The sequence below is a fragment of the Emydura macquarii genome, unplaced genomic scaffold (genome assembly GCF_026122565.2).
Source record: "Emydura macquarii macquarii isolate MOO-44397 ecotype Brisbane River unplaced genomic scaffold, CSIRO-AGI_Emac_v2 contig_1786, whole genome shotgun sequence".
Taxonomy (NCBI): Eukaryota; Metazoa; Chordata; order Testudines; family Chelidae; genus Emydura; species Emydura macquarii.
Window position 1 is genome coordinate 219,185 of NW_027131923.1, and position 16,260 is coordinate 235,444.

General features: G+C 38.1%; 1 protein-coding gene across 5 annotated transcripts in view; it reads left to right on the plus strand.

Moving 5' to 3' along the window:
• Nucleotides 1–12,714, plus strand: part of PHKA2 (phosphorylase kinase regulatory subunit alpha 2) — a 63,478-nt gene extending 50,764 nt beyond the window's left edge. For all 5 annotated transcript variants that reach the window (XM_067556472.1, XM_067556471.1, XM_067556473.1 and 2 more), the window contains 4 exons: nt 5–175; nt 2,870–2,923; nt 6,517–6,717; nt 7,308–12,714. In XM_067556472.1, coding sequence (XP_067412573.1) covers nt 5–175; nt 2,870–2,923; nt 6,517–6,717; nt 7,308–7,481 — 600 coding nt within the window. In that variant the 3' untranslated portion in view covers nt 7,482–12,714. The remainder of the gene's footprint in view (nt 1–4; nt 176–2,869; nt 2,924–6,516; nt 6,718–7,307) is intronic.
• Nucleotides 12,715–16,260: the final 3,546 nt, after the last annotated feature.

Below are 16,260 nucleotides of genomic sequence, written 5' to 3' on the forward strand. Positions count from 1 at the left end.
GCAGAGGGGCAGTATACCATCATCTCCCACTAGGACTTCATCCCCTTCAGGGTCTGCTGGAAATATCAGCTGGGGTGATCGTCAAGGGCAGTGGCTCCGCAGACGAAGACTCGATGGTGCCATTAACAGAGTTCCTGTAGGGTTCTATCAAAAAGTATGGAAAATCCTTCAGAAGGTAAATTAATAGCAGCGGAGGGTGGACAGTATGTTGGGAGGCTGGTATTTCAGATGTAATATTACTGTGGTCAGGAAACCATAGTACTTTGTAGGAATATATCTAATACACAAGAGCTCTATTCACATGATGTGCTCGTGAATCAGTTTGTCAATGTATTTCCGCTGAAACCCAACACTAAACTGCAGCTGAATGATTACATTCTATGGTTTCATGTTGTTCCCCATCTTGTCACTGAAGAGCTTACAATCCACACACACCCAATTCAAGAACATAAGTCAGTAGAATAGGAAGGGTTAAATAAGAAGCTGTGTTTCTTAAAAGTCTGAATTGTGCTGGATTTCATAAGGGTTGTAATATTTTTAAAACCATTTTTTTAGTTTGCTTTACCATCACTAAAAATAATCCCTGCAGCTGCTCCTGAGTATGGTGCGGTAGTTGAAGTAGAAAATGATTTAAAAAACAGGGGAACATGAATTCCCATTGACTTCAAAGAGACTATGCACTTTCTTTTGTGTGTTGCTGGATTAGGGCCAGAGTGTTCAGCACCTGGCAGCACTGAGCCTTTATTGAGTACTAAAATGGGGGTAGAAATATATGCTAGAAGTCCAGAGAGCTGACAGTTGTGCAATTCAAAGCAACACTCTAAAATGCAGGCTTAACTGATGCCAGCAAAAACACAAGTTGTTTGTGAATTCATCAACTAGGTTTATTAACCTAACTTGAATTGCTTTTGTCTGAAGTACCATTTTTACAAATAATACCTAAAATAACTAAAACTTACAGATTAAAAAAAACTGGTCATTTTCTTTATGCATGACAGCACTTTATTAGTCAGTGTCACAGTTTCCCCATGAATAGTCAGTCAGTTTCCCTTGTTAATTGAGTGACTTCTACATAGCAACAAGGGAGAGGAAAAAAATTTAAAACAAGCAAAATACAATTGTAAAATGACTGAGGCCCTACTTAATTTGCAATATTGCAGAAATTGCAGATCTTGCAGTGTTAGGCTTCTGCCACAGTTTTGATTTTAATTGGCTTACTTTGCAAAGTCCACAATTTTGCATACATTTTGAGGTTTGCCCCACACACTTTTTTCCCATTAGTACAATAGAACCCCATTTATCTGAACTGATAGTGGCTGGGGCTCGGGCTGTCAGCCCAACGAATTAATGACTGTAATATGATTGCAGCAAAATATCTGGTTATCAGAAAAATTAGCAGGCATAACAGAATACTTGAGTGTTTATATTGTTCCAGCAATTTTTTCTTAAACGAATATGTCTTCTCTGGCTTTTCCAAATTACCACAATTAATAAAGGTCCATTATTACTTTTCTGTGATTTTTTTTTCAAGGTCTTGTCCACAATTTAGCTGCGATTATTTGACAATCATCCCACAATTCAAATAGAGCCTTAAAAATGACCATAATTTGTAGGATGACTTCAGTTTCCTTTCCTTCTTTTAACTTTTTCTTTGAATTGACCAGGTTTCAAGTAGATAGTGACAATTTAAATTTAATGGTGAAGATAAATATAAAAGTCCCATGTTTAGGCTCGTAAGATCCGTTTTAAAGGAATAGTCAGATAATGGGCCAAAATGTTGGACTTTAATGATTGTTGTACCTGCAAGTTAAATGCTCCCCATGAATTAAATATACAAAGAGTTTGTGCATTTACCGGCATTAAGCAAGCCTTTATTAGTTGAAGTTGAGTGCTGCTCTCAATGCTAACTTGGCAGCAGCTGGTCATTATGTTTCCACACATGAAAAGCTAATGCCCTGACCTTCATCTGGATTTTATTGTTTGCTGATCTACAGGTTCTCCTGATCCCTTTGTACAGTATGTACCATTTCTTTCCTGAACTACTGTACATGTAAGGTTATTTTTGTTTTGTTTTTTGGAGAATCCAATAAAATTCTATCTAGTCAAACTCAGCCTATATTTTCCTTTGCTTGTTTTCATTCAATTATTCCTAAAATCCCTTTGGACAATTCTCAATACTTCTTCCTCCTTGGTGTTTTCAGACTTCAGATGCATAGATAACCATCATGCCTTTGGTCATACCTTCGCCAAGCTACATATATTTAGATTTTTTTAAATTAGTTCCTCATATGCCAATTTGTCCAGCCCTTCTGTAATTTTTGTTGTCCATTTTGAATGACACTTTTCATTTATTGATATCATATTGTGGTGCCCCAAATCGTAGACCCTACAGTAGGTGGTGTTTGACCCCAAGGCAAGAGACAGGGATCTTCACTTTCCTGGTCCGTAACAATGCTTCTGCATTGGTGGGTGGTTGTTTTTCTTTTTGATCCCCTCCTCTAATTATCCTTTCATATTGCAAGCTCATATCTAATTTGCTTTCACCTCTAGGTGTCTACAGCTGTTACTGCTTTCCAAGTACCTCCCTCCCACTGAATAATTGTGTCTCAGCTTAAGTGTGGCATACGGTTATTTATAGCATTGAAACTTTTTCTCCAATAGTGTTCTTTATGATATCTTTCATATGATGATCTTTTGGGGAGAAATAAAATAACATTTTTATATGAGTTCACTGTTTTTAAAACTTGTCATATATCAAACAGCTTTTCCAGGAAGACTTTAAAAGTCAAAAGGAATATAAGTTTTCAGATATACTTTTAAGGATTCTGTTTTTTAATCAGTGTTGAAATAAATTTTTTTTTTTTTTTAGTGCCATGGCCTGTCCATTGATGGCTATGTCCTTCCTTCTTCAACTACAAGAGAGGTACAGTATATAATAATAAAGAGATCTTTGCAAGATTTTATGACAAGCTGTATGACTCTAGAGCACACTATATAATAGGAACATTGAGCAAACACTTTATTTTAAAATATTTAAAATCTAAGCTTACAATGGGAATTCTACAGTTTGAATCTTAACTAATAGTTGTGCTGAATGTCTGAGTGACAGGGATGGTGTAGTGCCAGATTTTAATCTGAGATCCGTGATGTCTACAGGTACAAATCTACAAAATCTCAAAGTACTACTTCAACAACATAAGATTAACTATATTTAGAATATCTGAGGTTTGAATGTGTTAGTATAATTTCTATGGTGTACCATAACATGAGCCTCATTCACTTACTCAGCATCAGTTTTAACTTGTATCCTTTTCCCTCTGTGCATTTAATAAAAAATAAAAAGTTATTTTTAATCACAGGCAATGAAGTATCAGAGCTCTGCACCAGCAGTGAGTTGATCACTAATCTTTACAGTATATTCTGAATTTAGAAGCAAGATTTCCCACTTCAAAAAGTTAAAAACAGTCCTTAACCTTTGGATCCCTTCAAACCACATGATTGTTCTATTTTCTAGGAAAATTGCAACAGTGCAACGTCATTTTTTGTTGGCTAATCTGCATTCAGTCTTTCTCTCTTAATTTACCCTATTCAGTTATTAACTTTTTATTAAAGAGAGGTTAAAGTTTATTCAGTTTTGTTTAAGTATTAAAATAGAAGGTGGCAAATACAAAAGGGAATATAAACTGAGTTAGGAAAATGTCCTAATTTGCTGAAATTAAACAAAGACACATACTCATTTATAATTCTGTGACTGGAGACAGTAAATGTATTTTAGCACTATGGTTACAAAAACAAATACTAATCATAGTAATGTGGTTGACCTAAATTTTGCCTTTTTAAACCTTTGTTCTTATAATTTTTTTTTTGATTGGTTGGTTTTTATACAGACAAGCTGCATTCTCTACGCACTATTTTGCTTATCAAAGAGAAGGTTATGGGTGACTTGATCAGTCTACAAGTACCTACATCAGGAACAAAAAATTGATAATAGTGGTTCTTCAGTCTAACAGAGAAATGTATAACAAGAACCAAGGGTTGGAAGTTGAAGCTAGATCAATTCAGACTAGAACTAAGGTGCACATTTTTAACAGAGAGGTTAATTAATCATTGGAACAACTTGCCAAGAGTGGTAGATTCTCCATCACTGGAAATTTTAAAATCAAGATTGGATGCTTCAGAAAGATATGCTCTAGTTCAAGCACAACTATTGAACTTGAAGTAGAAATACACAGAAATCTTATGGCCTATGTTATGGAGGAAGCCAGACTGGCAATCACAATAGTCCCTTCTGCCTTAAAATCTATGAATCACTTCTGACATCTTTTAAATCTACAATTATGAAATGAATAACTCTGTCAACAATAGTCCAACAACAAAATAAACTAACTAGATATTTAAGAGTCCCACCCACCAGATTTCTATCACTTATTCTACCTCTACGACCCTGGCAATTCTTACACCACATCAGACGCCAGTGAGAAGAGGTGGGCTTTATAACATACCCTAAAGGTCATTAGAGATGTTTTAGTCCAAAGAGAGAACAAGTGCTAGAGTCTTGCTTTCTTTGTATGTTGTGACTGTCCGTCAATAGGACTCAGTGATTCCAAGAACCCTTGTCAGTGCAGATAATTTATGCTACACCTAGATGTTTTATTTTAATTTTCCCTTTTATTCACCATCCTAGACTTTGAAAAGACCACCTCTGCCACAAGACAAACACAAACAATCTTACATATTAGGATCTTGATGCAGTATGATACGGTGTAATGCTGCTCTGAGCCAATAAAACAGGGAAACAAGCCATAACATTAATGGGCTGTAAAATCAGTAGGTTAATTTATTGTCTCTAAATCCTTCCATTGGCCTGTTTCTCAGCTTTTGGAGAATAACTGTTTCACAGACTGAAAACTCTTACTGAAATATTTTCAACTGATAAGAATAATTATGTTCACTCCAGGAAAAGAGAAGCACATGAATTCCAATCCCACCTCCACCCCAACTAAAACCCTACAATGCTCCTATTTCTGTTTTTACTCTCCAGGATCTTTGATTCCTAACATTATCTTTCCTTGGATAGCTCCTTACCATCAGAGTTGCTTTGTCTCCAGAGCCAATGGTCTTTTTTCACCGCAGGAGCAGCTCTTACCTGCTCCTGCAGCATCAGTTTCCAGGCAGCTCTTTATTCACTGTGATAAAAACCTTTTCTTGCTCTTAAATGCTCTTGATTCAGTTGTGAAATTTGCACGTGGCATTACACTTGTGAAATGCAAAAAAAAAAAAAAAAAAAAAAAATTTTTTTTTTCGGTGTGCTTGGTACAGCAGGCCATATGTTATCACAATTTCATGTATGCTGATGAGAGTACCTCTTCTGGTGTGACTGTGGCCCATATTACTTACAAGGTTGCACCTCACTCAAGCATATATATTAATGAATATCAGTGTAATATTGCTGTTTTATTCAAATGAATACCATCCCCTGTAAAAGCATAATGTGTGCCTTGTGTAATGTAATACTGTATGATTCTAATATTGTGACTTGTAAGCTTTATTGTCATTCAGTTGGTTAAAAGAGTAGGAAAGTATTCACTCTCCTTCAAATCTGTTTTCAGAATAAACAGTATATGTTTGGGGTTGGGAGGCCTAAAATTAGTTTGGCTTTAAGTTTGCTGATGCATGCAAATGATGCCATCCTACCTGTCTGCCTCATTCTTGTAAGTATTGAAATTCTCAACAAATCTACTGAATTCTTACATAATGCAGTCTTCTGTCTGCTCATACAAATAGAGCAGACAAGCAGAATGGAGGCACAGCTCTGTGTGCATATCCCCCTTTGAAACATATGCATCACTCCATGTTGTGGTGCTGGTAGCCCCTACAAAAGAAGATGAAGTATTCTGTGATATTGCAGCCCTTATTTTGTGGAACTGATGGCGGGCTGGGAAGGGAAACAACCAGACTAGTTAAAAATAAATAGGACAGGCCTTGACAGTATCTAATTTTACTGTTAATAAGAATCAAACTAAATCAGCATAATCTCCTGAGGCTATCATTTCATGTGACATCTGTACAGCTCAGCCCATGCAAAATAAGTTCTACCAGTAATATAAATATTAGTCTTTGAAATAACTTTCACTTAAACTTAGCAGGTGATGTGGGTTTTTTAATCTCTACAGTATCTTTCACTTCATAAACAAAACTTGTGATCCAAAAAGATGCCTACACAAAATAATGTATGAGGTTAATGTCATGGTCAAAGAATTAATTTGCAAGATAATAAGCGTCAACATTCCCATATGTAAGCAATGTGTGTTCATAGATTTAAATTACAGAAATTTTTTGGATTGCCAGGCCCTCATCCTGCAAATAATTCTGCAAGTTCTTAGCTTTATATATGCAAGTAGTCCCATTCATTTCCATGAGACTGTTTACATGTGCAAAGCACATGTTTAAGTGTCTGCAGAATCTGGGGCCTTAGCCTGTTGCATTTATCTTTTTATATTTCCAATAACTTACCAGATGACCCCTTGTGAAATCAAGTTTGCTGTGCATGTGGAGTCAGTGCTGAACCATGTGCCCCAACCTGAATACAGGCAGCTGCTGGTGGAAGCTATTCTTGTTCTCACACTGCTGTCGGACATAGAGGTTACCAGCATTGGGGGCATAATCCATGTGGATCGAATAGTGCATGTGGCTAACAATCTGTTTCTTCAGGAACAGGTGGGTACAGCAAATTTCCAGTAATATCTGAGGGTGGGGTTGGGAAGGTATTGCATGTGAAACTGTGTCTAATTCCATTTTCAGTATTTGTGAAAAATTATTTTTCCCTCCTCAAAGAGGAGCATGTTTTGAAAATGTATTCAGAAGATTAAAACCTCCTGCAATTAATGAAATAAAATCTCTTTTGGTGCAGTTTTACAGTTATAATGGGGGAATGTTCTTTCAAGTGTAAGTATGTTTAAAATAAACTTTTACTTCACCAAAACCTTAAAAACCAAAGGGCCACTGTTTAAGTAGAGATTCAAATACCGAGCCATGAGTTACCAGAGGAATGCAAAAAATAAGGTCCGTAAAGGGGAAGCTAAGAGAACTGAACTAGTATAGATAGAGAAAAATGTTCTAAGTAACCTGTGTTGTCCTATAGTCTTTGGAAAGGAATTTGAGAAGGGAGAACTGTTTTCCATAGTCAGTTCAGATACAATAGTAGTCATGGCCTAGTTTTTTTTGTATATATATTTTTTTTAAGTCTAGCAATTCTGAGCATGGATATCTGGTTTTTTTCCCCCCTCTTCTCCCTCCCCTCCCCGCAGAAATCACTTGGAGCAACTGATGACTTCTTGGAGCAAGACCTTGCCACGGGAATTTGCCACTTTTTCTATGACAGTGCTCCAAGTGGGGCATATGGAACTATGACATACTTAACAAAAGCTGTAGCCACCTATTTACAGGATTTCCTGCCTAGCACAGGCTGCCTGATGCAATAAGCTATGCCTCACAATGAAAAAAATTAGTCAAGATTCAGATGCTCTTTTTCACCTGTCCTCTCTCTCTCTTCCATATCCATCTCTTTCAATTGCTGAACATATGTACTTGTACTACCTCAGGATTTAAACACCATTCCTCATTGTGTGAGCACCAACCAGTAAAGGACAGCTGAACAATGAAGATGGAATCAAATAATTCCGGAACTATGAGACACATGTACAAAGAGTGAGGCCTAGTCTGCCCTAAGTGCATCTGTGCAATTTAAAGTAAATTAATAAGAATTATGCACTTATGTCCAGAGGAAAATAATTAATGTGGAGATCAAAAAACACAAATAGGGATCTGCCTGCACCTGTGGCATAACCTCTCAAATAAGAAAAGTGTATTCTTCTGTATATTAGAATTAATTAACTCTCTCTTAAGCATGGCTTCTGTAAGTTGATGTTGTGAATAGTTAAAACACAGTTTAGTGTTCTCCTCCTCTGATTTATTCGGTTTCCATGTGACAACTAGGCATTATTTTTAATACACATTGAGCCTTCTTCTGATCTCAGTTACACCAGGTTGGTGCAGGTGTAATTCCAAGGAAGTCAAGCATGAGGTCAGAATTATGGCTGTCATAAATTGGTAGCCTGTCTTTGCGAACATGGCATCTGTCTTGGGGAAAGCAACATCTTTTGGACCAATGCAATTTTGGAGAAGCTGATCTCTGACTTCATCTTTTAAAGACAGTTTTACGCTTTTGGCTAGATGAATAAACAGCTGCCTTGTAGATCTGAAAGATGTGTTTCCTTCACTCAAGCACACTTTCTAAATCCTTACTCTTACTATCTTATCCATTGTAAACGGCCCAGAAGATTAGAGATACATAAGCATTGCCCTTCCAGACTACCATGTGTATTTACTAGGGGAAACTTTGATGTTTGTTTCATGTCCTTTAAAGGAGCATTTGTCTAATCATGAAATTTAACTAGAACTTTAGTGCTGTTCTGCTGAATAGAAAATCTGTCTTTAAACAGCACCCAGGATAATACTTAGTACCTACTTTAATATGTAGGCTCTCTCTGTATTTGTTTATATTAGATGTACAGTGTCACAGTGCTCCCTCCTGTGGTTTAACCCAGGTGAGCTCAAGGTGGAGGAAGACTGTGATTTCCCTTTGTGGACTTCCACTGAGTGGTGAGGCTTGCCCCTGTGGAATGAGTTGAACAGTATCTACTGGTTCTTAGCTAGAGCCATGTTAAAGAAAGACAGGTGCACTACAGAAGAGAATTTTAGTCTCAGTGGAAGCAGATAGCTTTCTCAACAGCACAGTCATGTGTTGGTGTCATTGCTAGTGCACAAGAAAGGGTTGGAGTAGATTCTAAGTGGCAGATTAGTAAAAGGGTAAGTAGAAACTGTACCAGCCATTCTTTCACCCTTACTTATAAGAAGTGACCTTTAGTGGGATCTTTCCTTAAGCACCAACACCCTGATGAAGAAAAATGGTCCTAGTGCTGTTAGAACTTTAGAACAGCACTTACTTGAGTCTTTCTATGGGGAAGTATTTTTCCATCTCATACATTTTAAAATGTTTTCCTAATTCCAAAATGTGTTGATAGGAGAAGGAAAAACAAAATCATCTGCCCAACCCACATGATCTCAACCAAACTAGGTAGCAGGAACCAGATTCAGCCCCCAACCCTGGCTGTACTGTAAGATAGTACAGTGAACTGCTGCCACAGCAATGCACATCCAGAAAGGATTTTGTGCAGGCTGGAGAGATGCGTACCATAGATAAAAGAGCTGTCCCTTACAGTGTCTTAGGCTTATGAATTTCCCATGAGAATGCACAGCCTTTCTGGATAGGATGTATGGGAAGAGGGATGGGGGGGTGGGGAGGCAGATGCGTGCACACGCATTACCCAGGCAAAGAATTTGTGGTCTTGTAGATGTTGATGTAAGGGGCAGGGGTGAGTAGCTCAAATGCATTTTGATGTCTATCTTATATATGGTTGTACTTTTGTCAAATCATGGCACTTATACATGGGCTGAGAGATTGATTAGCTCATTTTCTACGTAAGTAAATGACAATAAAATTTCCAATTTAAACAGGGCAAGACTTACATTGAAAAGTAATTTTATGCTATGTATGCATGTTCACATGTGAGGGACTTACATAGGCTCTTATTTTATTAGGTTTCATATAAACTCCAATAACTAGTCATTTTTCCCTTTTCCATGCTGAGCCCTCTGATTGATTGAGATGCAAGAAGGTTCTCTCTCAAATGTGTTTTTGATTCTTTCAGTCAGAAATTAAGTTTAAATTTTGTAGAAACAAGAGAAGACTGCTAAAATCTTACAGTTGTATGCAGCTGAATAGAGGTTTAAAAAAATGCAAAAGTTACAAACACAGCAATGAATTTAAATTTTTAAATGGTAGTATTTTGCTGAGTGTTCTAATCTTTTTGAAAGTTACAATTCTTAATATGAACTAGCTTGGCATATGTGGTTTAGAAATGCTGTTTTTTAGTCTATAAAAATGATATTAACATAGTCAGTGAAGTGCAGTCATAGGAAAAATACTATGGTAAATACTATAAAATACTATAAAATACTTCTATGGTAATTTAGAAGTCTGGGGCCATTCAGTACAAAAGGGTCAGAAAGCATAGAGGGACTTTTGGACCGTTGTGTGAATGGACTAATAACCCATTTATGCTTGTAGGTTGAGTCACTAATCTGATGCCTGTTCCCCCTGAATTTCTATTTGAAAGGAATATATTGAAACCTGTACCATTCATTGCTGGAATCAATGTTCCTGAAATAGGGCAAATTTAATTGGATCATGGAGGTGTCTTGTAGCACCTTCTCTGGAAAGGATTCAAATGTTTTAAGTGAGTTTATGAAACAATCAGTATTAATTATAGTGTATGTTCCCAGCTAGACAAACAATCTTTCTTTTTCAGTTTATTTAGGGTAAGCTAATTGGCAAAGAGTGGATTTGGTTGTCAGGCATCCTAAAGGAGTGAAAAATGGATGACATGCCTAACTTTGAACTCGGGGAACTCATTTATGGAAAATAAATAAGACAAGGGTAAACAATGTTTCACGTGTCTTAAAAACGTGGGCATTAATGGAATGAAAATAGAACCAACTGAGATCTACTGTTTTAGTTTGACAGGCAGTGCTATTGCAAGAGCAGATTGCGGTTGTCAGGAAGGAAACACCTACACTACTCCCTTGAAATACCAGACATGTCTGAAAACAGAAAATTGGTTTGAGATGGTGCAGTGACCAGAATAATAAAATGGATACAAGTTGATACCATATAGTGGTACTATGTTCAACTTTTGTATGAAGTAGCATTAGGGTTCAATCTTCATTGTAGCAATACTCTTTCCTCCTATCCCCCAATTGTATCAAACATTTAATCTGTTTAACATTATTCAAATTTTATTAACCTTTTCCAGTTTAATCAGTGGTTCTGAGTTGGGCCCTGTATGTAGCACTCCTCACTTTCAAAGTGTGTAATCAGTCTTCAGACAGCCTTACAAAAAGGAAACCTTAGTAGCCCAGGCACAAAAATCTATTATTAGTTATGGGTTACTTGCTCATCTAAATGAATAAAATAAAAAGCTTGCTCCAGGGAAATAGAATTTGGCAAAGTTATTCACAAAATCCCTGAAGGTAAATACTTTACAGATGGGGAAACTGAAATAGAGCAATTAAGTGACTTGTCCAAAGCCACAGCATGTGTCAATGCCAAGATATCTTCTCTTTTACAGAGGATAGTTGGATGTCTATCATAATGAAGTTTACCTCTGATATTAGTTATAAAGGAATCCATGACAGAAGTCACTTGGTCCCTTTGCTTCTTTACAGCATAAATGGAGAAAAAAAAAATCAAGGACTGAATACAACATATCGTTTAATTAATGCCCTATTTCCCCTAGCAGGGATAAACCAAGTCTAATGGAGAGCCTAATCCACTGTCCATTGATGTAAGTGGAAAGACTTCACTGGGCACAGAAATAGCTGCTGCTAGCTGAGCACGCTTGAAAAATGTGGCTATTAGTGTACATAGAGAATTCAAGAGAATTTTTGTAAGAGGCAATATTTAAACCTGTTATGGAAACAGTTTTGCAGTTTAAGTACAGCAGAAATCTCCACTGGCTATTGCCACCCCACATAACTATGGATCACTGAGGGTTAAGTTAATAGAACTGGGTTTGCCACCCATATCATACAAAATCATGGCTAGAGGTAAGGTACACATCTGTCACTAACAACTTGTTTTACATAGTTAGATTTCTCTTAGTACTTCTAACAGGTTTAATATAAAATGGGCTGAGAAGTTACAGTAATGAATCTCTTAATATGCAGATAATGCACAATATGGGTTTTCTGAAGATGTTATTCAGAATGCCTCAGCAGGCTCTCCCCTCAACACCTGCTCAGACGTGGCATGGGCTTACTTTTTAAAAGTATCTGCTCTCAACAGAAGATTCCTCCAGGAGTGATTTTTTTTTTAAATGTATTTTAAAAGTAGATCTTAAATACTACTTTCCTACAGGGGCAGCTTTCTCTCTCAGTACTGGAGCAAGGTGGGGATAGCATCTGAGCAATATCATTAATACAGCATATACTGAAAAGGGTAGGTCAATCCTGAGGGCAAACAGTGTATGCTAGATGCAGCATATAGGAAGAGCCTTGCAAATCTGTGGATATTCAATTTATATCTGTGGACCATGTTTGCAGATCACTGCTGGATGGGGATCCAAATTTTACCTAGAGACCTGGAAATCTGCGTATATTCACGTTATATCTGCAGATACAGATATGCATGGACCATGGCTGCAGATTGTTGATGTGGATACACATTTTATATCTGCCCAGGGCTCTACAGATTTGTTAATCTTGGAGGGGGAAGCTTGCTATTCAGCCATTGTGGCTCAGAGCCGTGTGTGTGTATGTATGTCTATGCTATGCTTATTAGTACTTTTTAAAAAATTAGAATGCAGTGCATTTGTTTGCACCATATGTATTCATAGGAGCTGGATTTTTTTTTTTAAAATATAAGTGTAAAGTTGGACTGTAATGACATGCAAAATGATTTTCCAGCTGTAAACAGATTTTAGAAATGGTGGCTCGGCAGAGGCTGTTGTTACATGTTGTGATTAAAAAGCTTTAAATGTGGTTTTCTTCTACTCACCAATAAACTCTGCTTTGAGTCACTGGTATTAAGTAAAATTAAGTCTGGCTCAATGCATTTTCCACAGTATTTATTAAAAATACTGGAACTTTCCAATCCCCCCCGCCCCACTGTGGTATTTATAAAATTAAATTAGTTTATAGGGTTTTGTTTGTTTGTAAAGGACCCCAAACTGCTTTTAAAATTGCATTCAAAGCATCACTGTCCATGCACAGCACGAAATAGAAGTGGGTCTAGCCCTTCCCACTATTAGATGTAAATAGGGAAGTGGAAGGACATGGGGCTCCTTTTCTGCTAAACAGTAGGAATGATGGAAAAAAAGCCCCGAGCTCCTCCTCCCCCCTGAAACTGGCAGCAGTAATGCATTAAAGGGGATCACCACAGCCTCTTCCTGCCAGTGACCAGCATGAAGAGATGGGACTTGAAGATCTCTTCTCTGATCAGCACCTTCCCTCATCCAGGGAGAGGCTCAGGTCTTTATTTGCCATGAGTTGATGAGGTTGCTAACCTCAAAATGTTCCTGCTGAATGGCAGGAAGCTCAGCTGCATAGTGAGCTCCAAGGTGTGGGGGGGGAACTGCTACCAGCTGTAAAGGGGGTGAGGGGCAGGATTGTAGCACCTTCAGCCAACTGACAGGTGTTGCTCAGAGGACATTTTCTAGAGTGTGCTTCCCCAGTACCATGGTACCAGCTGGTTTTCTCCTCAGGCTAAATACCTCCCAAAATTGATGATGTGCTTTGCCTCTACCCCATAGCCCAGACCCTAGTCACTGTATGTGACAATGCACCTCTGTCTTTTGAGCACAAGTGATTTTTAAGCCAACTGCAAGTTCCACTGGCAGAGTTTTTAACCACTATAGTAGCAATGTTTAGGGCTAGCACTAATCAGAAAATCTGTCATGGAACCATTTTCCCATCAGAAAATGCAGCACTTGAGAAAAGCTTTGTGAAATCATGGCAATTCCACCAAAGTGTCATTTAGGAGAAAATACTAGAGATCCAACACTGTTAAAACATCCTGTTTTGACATTTTTGGACTGAAACATTTTGATTTTTGTTTGACATTACTGTTTGGAGAATGTGAATTAAAATGCAAATTATCGAAAGTCAAAATTGAAACCAAAAATAAAATGATGTTCAGAAATTCTAAGTTTTCACGTTTTGTTCCAATTTGAAAAATGAAGCAAAATTTCAACATCCTTCAGGAAATGGAAGTGACTTCACCTAGCTTTCTGCTGGGACTGGCATGTGTAAGACCATGCCCTGTTCCCAACTTGAAACTGTTAGCCCTATTTAGCATCAAACTCACTTAGTTTGAGAGGCTGAAATGTACAGAACCATCCCCCAAACACCCCCTTTATCTATCTTTGAACCCCCATATTCCAGCTGAGGCTGGCATGAGGTGCTCCAATACTGCAGTGATGGGTGCAGCATAAGCACAAAGACAGACTGAGATGCCCACATGCTATGAGAAAAGTTGTAATTCTGATGCCCTTTGATGCACAACATCCACTCATCCAGGGAACCTACTGTCAAGCATGAGTATTGGTTAAAGTTGCTTACATGTCTGTGTGCTACATACCAGCCATTTGATGATTTTTAAATGAAAGCTTGTTGTGACTCATGATTTACAGCCCATCATTTTTTTCTATAGGTATGGTCATTCATTAGTGTACTGCAACCTTTTGGGCAAATGCCTATTAATTACAATGTGACAGCTAGATAGCCCAGAGACTTTAGCTCCATACCCAGATGTATAGAAGAGGCATGCACATCTTCATACGCATCTCCCCCAGTCTTAAAAACCATTTGCATGTTATATGGGTGCTGAGGCAGAACCTGAGTAGCATAGCATTTCAACTTTGGAAAGCAAAGTTATTGACATCTGAACATAATACAGCAGCCTACACAGTTGGGATTATTTAGAAATCTGCCTAAATTGCATAAATCATCACACAACACCTTCTTTTGTAACTAGGTACTGCACTTCTGCACCCACAGTAGCTGATTGTACAGAAGTGAAAAATCAGCTTCCAAGATTGATATTTGTTCTTAACAGCCCAAAACAATGCTGATGAATGGGCCACGGAATACATTGCACCTGAGCACTGTGGGTGCTCTGAGTTTCTGAACCAGTAATTTATTTCCAATTTCTTCTCAACCAAATGGAGGCTTGGTCCTAATTAGGAGGTATGGATGTTTCTAGAAATGTGCTTTTTCTTTTGGTTTTTACAAAGCTAAATTCACACAGAACTGTTAATAAATACAATTTAAACTGTAAATAAGTTTCCCTAAATCCTCAAGTGCCATGAGGTACAACAGAATCATAAGAAACTAATGCCACTGAAGTTGGAGGTATAGAATAAGCTAAGCGAGATCATAAGTGTAGGGTCTCTTTCCTTGTCTGTTCACGTAGGGCTTGAGCCAAAGCCCATGGCCCATATGCTCTACTATTTCACGTACAGTCATATATATTATACCTTCTACAGTCCTTTCAGCCATTAATTTTATTTCTCCAGCCTCATCCCCCAGTTCATCTGGTAGGACATGTTCTGTATCTTCCTGTTTTACTTTTGGTCTCATGTAACAGGTTCCCTTACCTCTGTGGTGTCAGGTCATGCATCTAGCCACAGTTGCCCCATCTTTGGCTGGAAACTGCAGGATTGCCTACATAAATTGTTGCTTTGATGCTGGAGCCCTTCCACATCCAGCTGCTTCTGGTCTTGAACAGATTCTGTGGTTTCTTTCCCATCACAGGCTCTTGCTGTTATGTTAAATCCTTGGAAATTACGTGTATTCAGAGAGAAATCAGCACGGAACACAGAGAGACATAAACCCACGGAAAGTCTTTATTGAACTACAAGTGAAACCAGCCAAAATTGGCTGAACTATCCCCTAATAGTCTAACTGTTGCTATGGCAACCTAGACAAGACACAAAATACACAACACTCGCTACAGCTCCTGCCTGGGCTGCTTCCTCAGCTTTATTCAGGGAGTTGAATGCCAGGTCTGACTTTTATAAAGCAGACCGTGCCATATATTTATAGTCCTGCAATCTTGGTCACATGAGCCTGCACTCCCTCAGTCCATTTTAGGGCTAGAACTCCCAGCATGCCTTTGTTGGGGGCTGAACTAGGAAAAAAGGTGAGTGCATACTCCCTTACAACCCTCATCCTGCAGCTGATCTCTATCACTCCATAAAGGGCCCCATTGATGTAAATGGGATGCTGTGCAGACAGGGCCAGAGCCACAGATGCTTAGGGATCTTTTCTCTTTATTGTTTTAGTAGGGCATGAAGATTAATTCACTTGCAAGTCAGTACCAAGATCAAGGCACAGTAAAGCAACCTAACTGGGGAGTGCCAGCCTCTCACACAAATCTCACGGGTCAAAACATGACAAACTGTCAGTAATTAAAGCAGTATAGCATAAAACAGGTGCTCTTTCTTCTATTTAGCATCTTTTGTGTGTATGCTTTAAGTAGACAATACTTAGCAGCAAGTATAGTATGAATGTGTGTGGTATTTTTCAGTCATTTCTAGTGCTACTAGCTAAATGTCCCCATGCTCTGAAAGTGTCCCAAAC